The sequence below is a fragment of the Jaculus jaculus genome, chromosome 16 (assembly GCF_020740685.1).
Source record: "Jaculus jaculus isolate mJacJac1 chromosome 16, mJacJac1.mat.Y.cur, whole genome shotgun sequence".
NCBI classification, from domain to species: Eukaryota; Metazoa; Chordata; class Mammalia; order Rodentia; family Dipodidae; genus Jaculus; species Jaculus jaculus.
The window spans coordinates 9,718,585-9,735,911 of NC_059117.1; the positions used below are offsets into that span (position 1 = coordinate 9,718,585).

At 46.2% G+C, this 17,327-nt stretch overlaps 1 protein-coding gene across 2 annotated transcripts in view; it reads left to right on the forward strand.

The window, feature by feature from the left end:
- Positions 1-17,327, forward strand: part of Ddc (dopa decarboxylase) — a 98,353-nt gene that overhangs the window by 54,222 nt on the left and 26,804 nt on the right. For both annotated transcript variants that reach the window (XM_004652934.3, XM_045135471.1), the window contains exons 7-8: positions 7,636-7,702; positions 14,839-14,933. In XM_004652934.3, the coding sequence (XP_004652991.1) occupies positions 7,636-7,702; positions 14,839-14,933 (162 nt within the window). The remainder of the gene's footprint in view (positions 1-7,635; positions 7,703-14,838; positions 14,934-17,327) is intronic.

A 17,327-nucleotide genomic window follows, 5' to 3' on the forward strand; every position in this document is an offset into this window, starting at 1 on the left:
GTCTTTCTCTCTGTGTCTGTCGCTCTCAAATAAATAAATAAATAAAAGAGTTCAAAGCCAGCCTAAGGCCATATAGTCAGACCCTGTGTCAAAAGACTTTAAAAAATATTAAAAAAAAATACATACTTTGGCTGGAGAGTTGGCTTAGCAGTTAAGGTGCTTGCCTGTGAAACCTAAGGATCCAGGTTCAATTCTCCAGGTCCCATGTAAGCTAGATGGACAAGGTGGAGCATACATCTGGAGTTCGTTTGCAGTGGCTAAAGGGCTGGTGTGCCCAATTTCTCTCTCTTTCTAATAAACAAATTTAAAAAATTTTTTTAAGTTGTACTTTACTAACATAAAGCCTTCTGTGTTCCTCCATGTTGTAGCATGTGTCAGAGTTTCTTGCATTTTTAATAATGTTATGAAGTGACTTGCATTTTTGTCTCTTTCCTATTGTTTACTTTCATTTCTAATAATATCTCATCCCTAATTTCCTGCATTACTGTTCTATTTTGCATTCAGTAACTTTTTTTGTAAGGAAGTGTTTGCATTTTTTTTTTTTCATTTCCTTTCAGGTATGTTCTGAAGCCATTTTCCTTGTGCTTACCATGGAGATCACATCTAACATCCTAAAATCATACACTATAATTCTGACTTAGATCAGCTTAATTTAACTAAAACCTTGAACTGGTTATTGACATGAATGTCCCACTATTTTTTATCGTTGATGTCATAAAATTATAACTTCTGAAGCCAGAAACATAATGATTCAAAAAAAAAATTAGTCTTTTAAAGTAGGGTAGAAAATATGGAACTACAAATAAAAAAGTGCTATATTTTAGGTTACTAATGACATACACAGATGTAGACACACACATTCTTGATTTATAATTATGCAGTTTATGGTTTTTAAAAATTATGCCGGTTTGATGCATTTAGTAGAAACCATGCCTCAGATCTTGACTTTTGATTTTTTGCTGATTAGTGTTATCTGATATGACTCTCGCTGATGACTCTGGGCAGCAGTAGGCAGCTGTGGCCTGCAGGCAGCCAGGCAATCACTAAGATAAACACACTCTCCTCTTCAGTGGACTGTGTTGCTAAGCTGCAGTGTTTAGTGGGTTCCATATATTATAGCGTTCTCAACTAAAGGTCTTGGTGACTAATTGGATTCAGAAGTGAGGGAGGAGTTAGGATAGCTTCTATTCCTTGAGATGTGGAACAGAAGCAGTCTGCGTTGTGAGAAAAGTTTGTTTTGACACAAGTTGACTTTGAACATTGAACATCAAATAGAAATGCCCACCATGACAGTTGGGCTCACAGAACTGAACCAGAGTCACAGACAGGGAGGACTGGAAGGCCCCAACATCTAAGAATTATGGGTCAATGGGCTTTGCCTTAGGAGAGAACACCCACATTAAAGGTGGGCTGAGGGCTGGAGAGATGGCTTAGCGGTTAAGCGCTTGCCTGTGAAGCCTAAGACCCCGGTTCGAGGCTCGGTTCCCCAGGTCCCACGTTAGCCAGATGCACAAGGGGGCGCACGCGTCTGGAGTTCCTTTGCAGAGGCTGGAAGCCCTGGCGCACCCATTCTCTCTCTCCCTCTATCTGTCTTTCTCTTTGTGTCTGTCGCTCTCAAATAAATAAGTAAGTAAAATTAAAAAAAAAAAGGTGGGCTGAGCTGGGTGTGGTGGCACACACCTTTAATCTCAGCACTCACTCGGGAGGCAGAGGTAGGAGGATCACTGTGAGTTCAAGGCCAGCCTAAAACTACATAGTCTAGAATTCCAGGTCAGCCTGGACTAGAGTGAGATGCTACCTTGAAAAAACAATGGCAAAATAGAGACATAAAGGTGGATTGAGGGAGAATTGCTCATGAATGAACCTGAGAAAGGACCATTTCTGAGGCTGGGGAACCAAACAAAAACCTGAAGCTAAGCACCATGGCAAGTGCCTTGTAGGCTATAGATGCCATTAATAGAGGGCCTTACTAGTATTTTGCTAAGAGGAAGTAATTTAAGGCTTTCTTAGGAGTAGATTGCTAGAGTATCTGTGGGAGAAATTCAGATTCCTTTGAACAAATGAGGGCGTGACACAATGTAAGAACAGTTCCTTTATAAAGTTGAAGGAAAAAAGAATATGGTGGAAGGTTTCTAGAGGGTCTCTTGGGCCAATGTAAGATATGCAGAAATGAGAAATTTTTGTGTCCAGTTGTCCCTCGCTGTCCACAGGTATTGGTTTCACAATATGGATGCTATGGATGCTCAGTGCCTTACATGAAATATAACAGCATTTGCATGTGACCTATAGACAGCTTTCTGCATATTAAGACATACTTAGAATACTTGATCTAATGAATATGGATTCAGTGCACAGCACTTTTTGTCCAGCAAATTTAAGGTTTGCTTTTGGAAATTTCTGGTATTTTTTTTTCTGAACATTTTAAAAGATATTTTATTTTATTTATTTATTTTCAAGGAGAGAGAGAGAAAGAGAATAGGGTGTGTCAGGGCCTCCATCCACTGCAAACAAACTTCAGACTCATAGGCTGCCTTCGTGCATTTACCGTGGATCCTAGAGAATCGAACCTGGGTCCTTAGGCTTTTCCAGCAAGCGCATTAATTGCTCAGCCATCTCTCCAGCCCCCATGAACATTTTTGATGTGAGATTATTAGAATCCAGGGGAACAGAGCAAGAAGCTGCAGAGAGCCGCCTATATCTAAATGCTCAAGTGCAGGAGCCAGTGGAGGCAAAATATTAAAGAGAAACAAGGCGAATTTTATTTTCCCAGAGGAGGATGGCTGGGTCTGGACGAATGAGTAAGTCACTGTTGGAATTGTGCTCTAATGGCCCCAACTGCCAAAAACCTTGGAGGGCACTGTTGGCTTTCCGCTGACAAAAGCCACAGAAATTACGAATCCTGTGCACTGGTGTAGAGGGTAGTTTCACAGCTCATCCATTCTTGCACTTTTACATACACTGGATGCTGCAGCTGTAAGGCCATTGCTTGTACCCAGTATCCCATGGGCCAGCCAGTTCTTAGAATATGTGGCTAGCATGGTCTCCCCCCTCTTGGATGGCTCCTCATGGGGAAGACAGAGGTGCTTCTTTCTAGTCTTTTCACTGTTTGATGAAGGCTCCACATGTCAACAAGGGTAGGTGGTGCAGTCAGCTCTGGAGGGGAATGGTAATCCCTGTTGCTAAGCAACATTTAGAAGTTGCGTCCCTGGAGAGTGTTCAGGAGGTGGGGGCTCATGGTGCGTCATGTTTCTTATTAAAGGAAAGAGACTGCAAATGCTCAGCAGTGCAAAAGAGCATTCAGAAACGGACATTCAAGACAGTGTAACTGATTTATTATTTCAAAGGTGCAGCATGCTGCTATTCAGTGGGGGTGTATGCTCCACAGCCCCAGGTATGGAAAGGACGGAAGCTGGACTTTGTTTTAGTACTCCATTGCTTTCAAGTGCTCATAACTCTGTGGCTGCCTGATGGCCACATGAGCCCCCCTGGGATGTCGGTTTGTGGCCTTCAGTATATCACAAGGAGTAGCAGACCCCTCAAGACTCGAGATCGATTGCTGAGAGGAGAGGAGTACGTGGCAGTCTAACCAAGAACGCGGGATCTTTGCGTGCAGTAAACTTGCTTTGCTCTGGTACTAAAGGTTTTGCGCCGCAAACAAGCCAACTTGCCCTCAGGCGGCAGACAAAGGGCAATGCCTGTGAGGCACGTGCATGAAAACACACAGGCTGGCGGATGGCAGGGACAGCAAGGGAGGAAGGGAGGAAGGGAGGAGGTCACACAGGCTCTGGCACGCACCCGCAGGAAAGCTGCAGCCCCCCCGCCCCCCTCCCGGGATGGAGGCCTGCTCCTGCCCTTGCCCCCACCCCCTGCACAAATGTGATTAGGTCTCAGCAGAGCACGCTGAAATCAGGTTAGTGTCGCTGAGCAAATGCTGAGCCGGGGTAATCAGAGCCTGGAGCGGAGCAGGTGCTAGCTTTAATATGGCTTTTGAGAATTAGGACAAGCTGACTTGTAGCTCTGTGCCACAGGGACACGTCACTTAGAGCATTGCTCATGCGGCCCCTGCTGTTTCGCCAGCCTGGAGACCCACCACCTGCCTGAAGCTTATGCTGGAGCCTGAGAGGACTAAGTCTGTCTCCCAGCACTTCCATGTGAAAGAAAGCAGAGGGTTCTTCCAACTTCAGGGATCAGGCTCAGGAACTTTGTCTTCTGAAGGTGTGACAGACAGACAGCATCACTGAGTATGCTCTTGCACAATGAACCCCTTCTAGAACTTGCTTTAACTCAACTGTGAAGTAGGGATCATGAGCCTACCTCACTCTAAAGTTACTGTTATGGTTAGACAAAACTTGGAAAAAATACGCCTTTACAGAGTGAACTCAAAAACATTGTCACTCATTTCTATTCTCAACCTAGGCTCCTGGACATGGCAGAATTTTATTGTTTGTGTAAAAACATGTATCATGCTCATCACAAACAAATCAATAATTACATGTGATTCTAAGAATAAAGGTTTCTGTTAACCAAAATCTCAGCTCAAGAGATAAGCAGTAATATTTGCCAGAAATTGTTCTGAATTCTCTTTTATGTACCCAGCAATAGAGAGAAAATAATTTTTATCAAGGGGATATTTAATATGTATGAATTTCACTGTGAAAAGAAGCCTTTTAGTTCAGTTAGCATTTAACTGAAAAAATATGATGGAATTGAACAGCTGCTACACTACAGATATGTCATTTCCAAGAGATGGTAAGACAGGAAATCACATGTTAACTTGACCTGCCATAAAATGACTCATCTTGTCCGCTGAAGCAAGTGTGGAAAATGTGGGATGCATGGAGTGAGGAAGCCCCGCAGAGGTCCAGAAAGGGGCCTGAGAGCTGCAGTGGAAAAGCAGAACAGAGGAGCATTGACGTCTCTTACAGTGCACAGGCCTGACATCCACCAGGCTATGTGGCAAGTGAGAAAGCTGGGGTCCAGCGAGGTGTCTGCTGATGCCAGCCAGCTGGCCTCTCATCCAGGACTTTGGTTGTTGCTCTCACCCTCCTCCTCTTCTTTTTTCTCTTCTCTTTCATTTCTTCTTTCTACCTCTTTCCTTCTTTCTTTCTTCCTTTCACTCTTTCCTTCTTTCTTTCGTTCCTTCTTTCTTTCTTTCTCTCCTCCTTTCTTTCCTTCTTTCCTTTTCTCTCTTTCTTTGGAAATAGGGCATCCCCATGAGGCCCAGGTTGACCTCAAATTTGATATCCCCCTGTCGTTCCTCCCAAGTGCTGGAGTGCAGGCCTGTTTCATACTCCTGGCCCTGGCCCTTCCTGTCTGGTTTTTTTTTTGTTTTGTTTTGTTTTTTTTTATGCTCTGACCTCTCTGTGTCTTGATGCCCTGGAAGGCCTGCCTGTCCAGGTCAAGAACTGGGTGCAAGTCTGCTTCTCATATACATATGAACTAGTATAGAGCTGATGCTCCCCCACGTCAGCTAACCCCAAGGTTCATGTGCTCCTGGGGACTGCCCAGCCCACTACTGGTCCACTCACTAGTTCCTGTACTCCTAAGCCACGGAGCTTATGGCAGCTCCCAGAGCTTCCTTGAAGACTTCAATGAAGGCTTCTGCCCAGTCTTCCTTTCCATCGCCATCTCCTAATAGACCTTGGTGCTTCCGCATTGCCCCCTGCCCCATGGTGTGTCATAGTCCTTCTCCCAAGAACAGTGAACAACGACCAGTAGCTGCCATGCCCTTGCCTGTTGGCTCACCACACCTGCACGGTCATAAAACCTACATTTGAAAACAGTGTACTTCTGCTGGCCCTGAGGGCAACGCTGCGAGGGGCGGGCTGACCCGATGAGCCCAGCTCAGTGTTAGAGAAAACCTGGCAGCATTTGCTTTGTGACGACCTCCTGTGAATAGGCACAGAAAACTGTGGTCCCTCAAAGACCATGATCTCTGGGAAATAGTCCCAAGAGTAATATCCTTCAAGCCAGGCTCCTGTGTGAGAAGCAAGGCCTGGGCAACAAAGTGAGCTGCCCACAGGTAAATGCCAGGCCACCTGGCAAGAGCACTTGGGCCTCACGAGAGGCAGGTTTGGCTTTCAGGTAAGTTCAGCGGTCATCTGTGAAATGAACCTTTCTGGGTGTTCACATCTGAATTTCTGATATGCCCCAGTTTGCCCTTGGGAAAACGCAAAGCTTGATACAGGGGCACAAACTGCATTCAGATGTGTACTCAAGCTGAAGAGCTGCTCAGCAGCTACAGGCACTTGATTGCAAAGCCTCGAGGCCACATTCATATCCCCAGTGCTCGCGTAAAGCCAGATGTACAAAATGGCAGGACATCCTGGCAAGTCCATTCTCTCCCCCTCTTTCTTTCTCTGTCTCTCTCTCTCAAATAAATAAACAAATAATTTTAAACATTGCATTCTTGTTCCATTTGAGGAGAAAGGCCACCATTAGACATGAGCATGTGGCATCTGGATATCAGACTCTCTGCTTTGGTAAACATTACCACATATCTTTCGATCATATAGAAAGAGGCTCAATTAGACAAATACATGTCAGTGTCTGTTCCATGCCCAGCAAAGTGAGAATTCCCACCAACATAAAGAAATAACTCAGCTGGACATGGTGGCTCGCATCTATAATCCTAGCACTTGGGAGGCTGAACTAGTAGGATCACCATGAATTCAAGGCCAGCCTGAGCTAGAGTGAGATCCTACCTAAAAAAAAAAAAAATAAAAAAAAATCACTATTTCAAAATCCCACAGGAGCACCACGGATGTGGAGAGAGTCGTGTATGTGTGTGCACAGTGTGGGTCGTCACTAGGTACTCAGTGGATTCTGGACCACATGTCCCAGTGTGTGACTCGTGGTACTCAACATTGTTCCAAAATGCCTCTGATAGACTTATTGACAGCCTCGGCAGTGCTTCCTGTGGTCCTTTGGAGATTTAAGTAGATCTTTGGGAGAGGACCATTCAGGATGAGAAGGCAGAGGAGTAAGGAGAGCACAGCACTCTGGTACAACATACTGCAGTGGCTTTTAATCAGCCAGAGGCTGTTCTGAATGCACCATTCTGCTCATGTCTTCTCAGCCTGGCTGGAGTGTGCATCATTTCTGACGTGCCTGCTCTGCGCTTTGTAAACACACACACACACACACACACACACACACACACACCAAATGAAAACACACAGGTTCTTTGCTTCACAATAGGAGTTATGTTCTTATATCCATACAGGTACATGGAATATAGGAGCAGCTACCCATATAATTGAACACCTCTTTTCTTCCCCAAGGTATATGCATGGGATTTATTTTGCAGGTCAAATAGACACAATCATCCATAAAATGAATTTTTGCAAGTTCCCTGTTTCTAACCTAAGAGCTCAGATTTTTGTGTATAACCTTATGTATAACCTTAACCTGTTATGAAAATTTCACCCATAGATTAAACTCACATTTTTGGGTTCCCATTTTCATGTAGACATTCATTAGCAGTGTGCTCAAGGCCCTGGACTAGTGACTGGCAATGGCTCTGTGTGTGTGTGTGTGTGTGTGTGTGTGTGTGTGTGTGTTGGGTGTGTTACAACAATAGTTAACACATGAGGGATAAACTAGATGTCTATGTGTCTGTTTTTGACTCATCAGGTGGTGGTTACACTGGGGACCACATCTTGCTGCTCCTTTGACAATCTCCTTGAATTGGGTCCCATCTGTAAGTATCTGATCCAGTTTTCTTTTAGAAAAAATGTTCTTAACATTGGAGAAATTTAGTTAACCTTTCCTGTTTAGCTACCTTCCTCTTCATTACTTTTGTGTATCATGATTTTCTAAGCTCACCTTATATTTTATTTAATAATATAATCTCACTGACAAATTCTTCAACTCAGAGTTTTTTATTTATTTATTTATGTGAGTGACAGACAGAGGGTAGGAGGCAGAGAGAGAGAGAGAGAGAATGGGCACGCCAGGACTTCCAGCCACTGCAAGCAAACTCCAGATGCGTGCGCCCCCTCGTGCATCTGGCTGACATGGGTCCTGGGGAATCGAGCCTCGAACCAGAGTCCTTAGGCTTCACAGGCAAGTGCTTAACTGCCAAGCCATCTCTCCAGCCCTCAACTCAGTTTGAGCTAATTGGTTAAGAGCTGAACTTAACCATACCAATATATTATTTGTAAGGGGAAAAAAATGTCTCTAAAAAAATAAAAGAAACTCTAGCCTCCCCAGACCCCAGATACTCCCTGCAGATGGAAAGTAGAGAAGGAGAAAGGCCTGTAGGTGGGGCTGCACTATCTCCACAGCCTCAAGGCCCACTCCCAGTGACACACTTCCTCCAGCAAGGCCCCAACTCCTAAAGGTTCCATATCCTCCCTAAACAATGCTGCTTTGCTGAGGCTCAGGTCTTTAAACACATCAGCCTCTGGAGGAAATTTAACATTTAAACCACCACATTCTGTCCCCGACCCCCATAGACTCCAAGGCAGTCCAGTGATACAAAGTATACTCCATCCAACTTTAAAAGTCCGTAGTCACTAAGAGGTCCAACACTATTCAAAAGTCCAAAGTCTCCTCTGAGACTCAAGACAATCTCTTAAGTGTAAGGCCAGTAAAATCAAATACAAGTTACATACTTCCAACAAATAATTGTATGGAATAAACATTCCTGTTCCAAAAGGAAGGAGAGGGTGCACAGGAGGGAGGACTGGACCAAGTCGAGCTGAAGCACCACAGGGTAAACGTGAGACTCTGCAGAGCTGTGTCTGGAAGCTGGGCCTCGTGATGAAATCATCTGCATTCCAGAAGGCTCTGCCCTGCTAGCTGCGCTGTCTGTAGCCTCTCTCACAGGCCAGATCCACCCAAATCCCACAGCTGTCCTTGGCAGACATTCCACGGTTCTGGCGTTTCCAGTATCTTGGGGACTCCACTGTAACTTAGGGTCCACCTTCACAGCTTCAGGCCTCTCAAGGCCTCCATATGGGGACTCCAGGCTTGCCTCACGTTCCTGCCTTGGCAGCCACTCCCTGGAGCCTTGGTGAAACACTCCGGGACGCCCTCCATCTTGCACTTCTCAACCCTCCAAAACCAAGTCTATGGAGGTAGTTTACACTCACACTTCCACACAGTCTGTATACGTCCCATGGCAGAATGGAATGGACAGCTTGGGAAAGGGGAAGAAACTCAGAGGTGTTTCCATGGGAATAGAACACCCACGACAACAGGAAGCTCTGAACTCAGCTCTCAGGGGCGGTAGGTTTGCCGAAAGAGATGGATGTTGCAGCTGACTCGTGGTGGCAATGGGTTTGCCAACTTAGAGGACATGAAAGTGTTATGTCTGTAAATCCTTCACCGGATTTGGGATACCAGTCGAGAGGCAGTGAAGCAGGAACTTGGACCATCAGACAAGAGCACATCCCATAGGAACAAGAGCAGACGTTGTGCGAGCAGCAATGGGTCCTCTTTGAAGCAGAAGTCAGAGGCTGCCAAGGCAGCAGGTCCTGTTGTCCTGTGAGATCTCTCTCTAAGACAGAAGACTCCAGGGGTTGAGGACACATGTGGCCAGGAGAAGTAGGTCCAGGCCAAGAGCCCCAAAGAAGCAAAACCATGTTCAGCCCCAGGACGTGAGTGGCAGTCGGGTTCTTGAGTCCAGCACGCCAAGCTCAGCCGGCCCAGAGACTCGCAAAGGCAGGAGCAGATGCGAGAGCCCCAGGGAAAGCACCTCACAGACCTTGCATCCAGTCGCCCAAGCAGACTTTGAGGCTCAGACTCGACTTGTTGGGCACCTGGGCAGTGCAGGTCTTCATTCTGTGAGTTTTGTCTCTTCAATAGATTTGCTAAAAAGCTGAGTGCAGTTTATGTAGTCATAGGAGTGCTCTGAATTGTTGTATATTAAAATAGGCAAAATCAAGGGGACCAAGCAGAAGAGCCATGAACCTGCCAAACTTCAGAAGTTCCTGTCAAATGCTTCATTTTCCTTGGTGCCACAAAAACCATCAAGTCTGGTCATGAGAATCATCCATGCTTACATTCAGTCCTTTAGTATTTCTTTTTAGAATATGTCTTATTTACTTTCAAGGAGAGAGGGGGGGCGGAGGAGGGGTTGCAGAGAGACAGACAGAGAGAATGGGCATTCCAGGACCTCCAGCCACAAACGGACTCCAGACACATGCACCACTTTGTGCATCTGGCTTTACATGAGTTCTGGGGCGTCGAATTTGGATCTTCAGGCTTTGCAGGCAAGTGCCTTAACCACTAAGCCATCTCTCGAGCCCCAGGTATGTCCTTTTTTTAGCTTAAAAAATCGATCATGTGTTGTATAACATTTCCATCAAGGACAGAGACCATAGTTACGATGGCATATCCCACGTGTAGGTGAATAACAGCCTATACGTTCTAAGTCTGTGTAAGTACACTGTGTGGTGTACACTGATGCCCCTGCCAAGTGGTGTGTTTCTCAGGGCTTGCTCACCAGCCGAGTGTGGCTGTGCTGAGTGTAGCTAAACAGATGGGGTAAGGTGTTTTAGCAAATCCCTACAATCAGGCTAGGCTTCTCAGAGAAACACTTCCCTTCAGATGATGTCTTGGCTCTTTCTTGCTTCCTTTCTCATTCAGTCAAGGCACTTTGGCTTGCCTCACTGAGACTGAAATTCTCTGTTAACTACAAAACAAATCAGGGCCTAGACAGACGGTTTAGCTAGTAAAGGGACTTGGTTGCAAAGACTATCATTAGAGGTTCGACTCCCTAGTATCCACGTAAAGCCAGATGTACAAACTGTTGCATGTGTCTGGAGCTTGTGTGTAGTGGCAAGAGGTCCTGGTGTGTCCGTTCTCTCCTCTCTCTCCGTGTGTGTGTGTGTGTGTGTGTGTGTGTGTGTGTGTTTCACTCAGATAAATTTTAAAAATCGTTGGTTGTATTTTAAAGTAGCACCTTTAATGAGGCTCTGGAAACTCAGTCGGCCTTGGAACTGCTTCCAGGGACAGGAGTGCTCTCCTGGGGCACCAAGAACACTCCATCCCATGAAACGTGCCCTGCTTTGTCCCTTGGATATGTGAAAACTCTCAAACTATGCTTCTGTGGCTTGGGATCCACATCACACCACCTGTTTGGCATTTGTCTCTATTCTTGATCTTTGTGGGCCAAGCACGTTTCTCGCCTCTCCTAACCCCGGCTTCGCCTATGCTCTGTTCTCAGGAGTGGGCTCTCCCACCCCCTCCGGTTGCTGTCCTCTGAGCAGCAGCTGGGGGTGGCGGCTGTGACAGGTGTGATGGCGGGAAAGGACCGTGACCTTGGCAGGAGACGCTTACAGCTGTCGCTGCATGCCTTGAATTCTGGACTGCATTTTCCATGTCTGAAAATTGGAGAGAGAGAAAGAAAATCTCATAAAATAGTATTCTCTTCACAGCATGGTTTGAGGGGGGGCTGCAGGGACTCAGGCTTTGGGGAGGTGGATACCAAGGTTATTAACCAACCCCAAGAAGTGTGCTGAACAAAGGCTTGCCATTCACCTAGAACTTGGCTCTTCCCGTCAGGAGCTGTGATTCTGAGCCACTGAGGGTAGCTACACACAGAGAGCTGAGGGCAGACAGAACTAGCTGCTGTCTCGGGCTGTGGCTGGGCTTGGTTGTGCCTCTTAGCTGCAGACCTCCACAAGCTTAGCCCAGCAACTTAAAGTCCTCCGACTCAAATGTCAGGCCAAGAACTGAATGTCCTGGCTAGCAGCCGGCTGATGTCATTCCCCAGGGCTATCAGATTTAGAGCACGGAGGTCTTCTGCCAGGCAGAGCCCATGCGGCTGCTGCCCCTGAGCTCAGTGTCCGCTGCCTACAAGAGCAGAAAGATGACAGGCAGCATGTGTCCCTGCCGCTCACATCACAGGCCTGGGCAGTTGTGGCTCTGGCTTCCCAGCTGCCCTGGAACTCCCTCTGCCGGGCAGACCTGGGGCTGCGCACACAGCCTCACACGACCTGCGCTGTGCTGCGATTCGAGGCCAGAGACTTCTCCTGGGACTACACGGGGGCCACTGAAGGAACAGCACCAAACCCTTTCACTCATGGCCAGCATTCCTACCTGAAGGTAGCATTAGCAACTGGCAGTAAACAGTTCCTGGCAAGCCGGGCATGGTGGCGCACGCCTTTAGTCCCAGCACAGGAGGCAGAGGTATGAGGATCGCCATGATGAGGCCACCCTGAGACTACATAGTGAATTCCAGGTCAGTCCAAGCTAAAGTGAGACCCTACCTTGAAAAACAAAAGCAAAAACAAAAACAAAAAATAGTTCCTGCCAGATAAGCCTTTGTGACGTACTGTCTCTCCCTCAACTGACACTTTTACTTGCAATCTTCAGTTCAGCTAGCATTTTCTCCACTGAGCACTGCTCTAATCTGGCCCTGTCCCACTGGTTAAAATAATCTCGTTGCAATGGCACAGAGAAGTTCTTTGCCTACTATCTCTGCACAGAGATACAAAACAGATGACTTGCTCTAAATTTCTGCTTCAGGAAAGATGGGCTCTTTTCAGTTCTTTAGATAATGCTTTATCAGAGAGGCTATTGACATTAGCGCCCTTGGATGGCTCAGCTGCCACGGAGGGATTTACCGTGAGGAGGACAGACTATAGCAGGCAAACAGCTGCCAGCTGTTGGGAGTCACGCATACAAATGAGAAAATAGAAGAGGCCCTGGCGGGGCGGGGGGGGGGTAGTTCAGAGAGTCGGGGGGGGGGGGGTGCACGACAGGCCATGCAAGCCCCATTGTGAAAGCTTGGAGGGCTGGGCGGAGGGCATGCTGTCGCGGAAGCAGCCTCGCCTGGATGCTGCATTCCATAGAAGCCTCTTAAGGAAGATGGAGGCGGCAAGAGGCTGAGGGTTGCGGAGACCGCTCCATCTCCTCAGCCGAGGCTGCATGTCCCAGTGCTAGCAGAAGACGCCTGACGTGAATAACTCCACAGAGCGGACAGCTTCAGGTTCACTGAGATGAACTTCCAGACCAGGCACAGATATGGAGGAAGGGATTTATTGAAGCTTACAGATCTAGGGGAAGTTCCATAATGGCAGAAGAAGCTGGCCTGCCTTCACAGGTCCAAACACACAGCCTAATAGTCAAAGGCCACACAGCACAGCATACTTCAGGAACTCCAGCTAGGCACACTTTAGACTGAAATCTCAAACCTACCAAGGCACCTTAAGATCCACCCAGTAACACCAACCTCCAACCAGGTGGCTGCAGATGCAAACTACTAACTAATAAAACACTGACTATATTGGGGGCCGTCTATTCAAACCACCATAGTCCCTATCTTTGATGGCCATGTGCCCACCCTGTGCCCACCTACCTTCTACATTTTATCAGACCCTATGACTGGCCTTCAAACTCCAGCCACTCCTAGAAGCCCAGCTAATAGCTTCAGTAATCAATTCTTCCAGAAGTCAGAACTGATACAGTATGGCCCAGTGCCCACATCATAAATCATAGTGTTATCCTGTTTGGGGCCAAAACACTGGGCCAAGAAAATAAAAAGAGCCCAAAGGTCATCTCCCAGGAACCAGGGTACATGTTACACCATTTTGGGCCAACTTGATTCTTCACTATAGACCTCCCATCTAGTGCCTGTTCGCTTGCACCCATGGGTACACTTGGGCTTTACCTACTCACTACCCCTTCCCAGGTGTCTGATTCACCATAGGGTGGCCTTAGGCGTTAGCACCGCTCTTGGTCCCGTGCCGGAGCTCCGGCTGGGTCTGCTCTCCTCTGGGCGACTGTGGGGCAGAGGGACAACACGGGGGGCTGCTGCTGCACGGTCTCCGGTCTGTCCATGGTGTCCCTGACTTCCCCAGCATTGTCTCCTCTCAACGGTGGTGTCTATGGGGAAGAAAAATGTTGCTGAGGTGGAAAGAGAAGCCTACTGGTCATGCAAAGGCTACCCTTGCTCCCTCGACCGATGCCAGATGAGTGTGTATATTGACTGTGTTTGCAAACTTAGCATCTTGCTTGCCTCATGCCTTCACCCAACGTGTGAACTGAACACAAATATTGTCATGTATCAAACTCAAAAGAAGACAGAAAAGGAAATTCTATAATTTGGAGGTCTGTGCAAAGGCCCAGATAGCATCTGTGGAAACAAAATGACTATGTTTTTAGTCCACTTGGGCTGCTTTTACAAAATTCCACAGACTGGTGGCTAGTAAACAAGAGAAATTCACTACTCACATTTTCAGTAATTGGAAGTTCAAGATCAACTCACCCAAGTTCTGAGGCCTGATAAGGACCCATTTCCAGGTTCACGGGCAGTACCTTCTTTGAGTGCTCAGATGATGGAAGGTCTGAGGACGCTCTCTGGGGCCTGTTTTATAAGGGTGTTGCCTTACTCAACCCTAACAAGTCACTGCCTGCAGGTACCAGTTCCTAATACCATCACCTTGGAGGTCAGGGTATCAGCCGACATTCAGATCACAGCATGTCCTGCCTTACAAAGGCATGTGAAGTTTCTCTTGGCCCCACAACTAATTTGAGTGATGGCAGTAAATGGCCATCATTCTTTTGGGAAGACTCATATTCTCCTAAGGTTTTTCTCTTGCTTCATCCATGTGGAGTCATCTAGCACCAGTGATTCTTGGAGATGTGATGAACCCAGACATCTTCATTCATGAACCTTGTTTTAGATGATTCTGGTCTCTCTCTCTTTTTAACATTAGTCTTTGACTACAGTGTTCTAGTACGTACATCTCTACATACTTGCAATGGATTTGACCATAACTGATGATCTGTATCATATATGAGAGATGCTGGGCAGCATCTTTCTGACCGCACACGGTAGGGGAGGCATCCAGCTGAGAACTCACCACCTGCTTTTGGGTTTAGGCAACCGGGAAGACATGTGGCTTCACATTGATGCTGCATATGCTGGAAGTGCATTCATCTGCCCTGAGTTCCGACATTTACTGAATGGAGTGGAGGTGAGTGTGCTTTTTGCTGTGTAATAACGTTTTTGGTTTGGTTTTTTTTTTTGGGGGGGGGGTTGTAATAGTGGAAATCAAGTCCAGGGATGTCTGCCAATAAAGTCCTGTACCATTATGCCATATGTCTAAATATTATCTGTTACTTCTCTCTTTGTAAGAACCTGACACCCCATTTCTTACTGCTGTGGTTTGTTTTAGCAACTAACTTTCCAGAAATTCCAGTGATTATTAGAAATGATACTGCCTCAGGACAGAGCTGAGGTTCTCCCAGAAATACAGCCTGTGTCTTTGAAGCACTCCAGAGGCTGACAAATTTTTTTATTCGGTCTATAAAAGTCCAGGTCAGAGCTGTGAATCATAGGATAGACTTCAACTTATCAAACTATGGGAAAGTATTGATAAACAAGACAAAAATTTCATACCTTTCATTCAAAGAGAGATGTAACATACCAACCTGCAATTCCCTACAATCTGGCTCAAAATGCCATTCACATTCTCCTCATATACCTGAACAAGTAGGTCACTTTGGCCAAGATTGTACAAAAACCTTCATTTAAATGTTCCTAAGAACTTTTCTGGAAATTACAGCATGTAACCAGTAATGCCAAATTAAATCCTACTTCCTTGATAAGTAGCAATCAAAATTGTTGCCAAGAATTCTCCTTCTCCACAGAAGTATAGAACATAATTCAGTGCAGACTTAACACACAGAAAACACCAGTAGACATGACATCACATGTTATTTAATACTCAAACTGGACTTCATTGTTGGACATGGGACAGAAAGCCCTTCTCCCCAGGAGCTAACATATTAGTCAATAAAAAACCCCAAGAGGCCATCTGGGGTAGTATGCTCAAGAAGGACATGCTAAAAATGACTCTCTGCTTAGGGGCAGAGATTTCGTGAGGCCTCACCCTATAAGCAAGGGTGAGGGGTGTGAGCTTCGGCATTAAGATGCTGGACTTGAATCACGGTGTGGTCTTTGACAGGTGAAATAGCATCTTTATACCTCAGAAGAGAGACTTCCTAATGATGCCTCCTCTGTGGGGTTGTCATGAGGAACAAATTGATTAATCATATCTAAAAGGCTTAAGAATGGTCTGCTACACAGAAAACTGAACATGCATTAGATGCTTTCATTATTTTTCTCCATGCTTTGGAGAAATTTTCCCTCAAAACCTCTTTCTGCTTGCATGCCAGGCTTGCCAATCAATCTTCTAATGACTATTTTGAATTCTCGTGATGTTGTGATACCAGAATAGAGAACATAAGTGGCATAGAATAGGAATTGCCCCATCTTTGCAAAGACTGACCGCCTTCTTACTAATGAATAAAGTAGCATTCCGACTTATTTCTCTGACCCCTTTCATCCATTCGTTTATGCACTCAGCAGTTCCTTTCCAAGTGTCTCAGACATGCAAGGGCTAAGGTGGATTGTTGGAGGGAGACAGATATCCAAAAGTTTAAGTAAGTACTGTGGGCAGGGTTGGCTTGAGAGAAGTTCTGATCATGTGGCATTGACACCAGGCCCCTTACAGTTCCATAACTGGTTTTGTAGGAACTTGGTGCTAGGAAATGACGACTAATGTTGAGGGTGAGCATTCACACTCTAAAAATATAACATCCAAAATGATCTAAAATCTGAAACTTTTTGATCACTGACATGATGTCAATGTACCAAAGTCCAATTATGATCCCAAGCACTTTGGATAAGGGACACTCAACCCATATACTGACACATGAATTCATTCCTCTTTTATCTTTTATGCAGAGGGAATACACAGCACTTGAAATGTCCATCCCTGGACAGAGTGGTGGCCTTGCGTTCACTCAAAGCGCAGGTGCCTCTCCTAAGGTCAGGCCTGAGCTGGAAGCGACTGTCTGACTCTGGGTACCAGGTTTAGGGTTTCATCATTTTTTTCCCCACCACTGCTCTTCTTTGGCTTTGAATTGACAACTCAAGGTTTTTGCCTTTCATACTTGGGTGCCCGACAGACCACCATGGCAATGGGTACTGCAGCCAGATTCTATCAGCAGCAGACAGCACTCACCCTGGACAAGGAGTCACCGTGGTTCTTACTGTCAGTACATTAGTGTTGCCTAGCAAGGGCTTCGCTGCCCCCTGATCAGATAAACAGTTGCAATATCCTGCTGTGACCAAACCCTTGTAGATAAGAGGTCCTCCCTGTCAGTGAAAGGAAAACAGCGCCGTGCGGCCATGAGAGACCTTTAAACAGACCAGCGCCAGAGGCGGGGGACTAATCAAATCCCCAGCAAACAAAGCTCCTCTTTAACCTTTTGTTTCCTGTTATCAACACATGAAACTCCATGTAATTTCCTGTCTCTTTCTCAAAATTACTTTTTCTAGAACCTGGGAGGAAATGAATCTG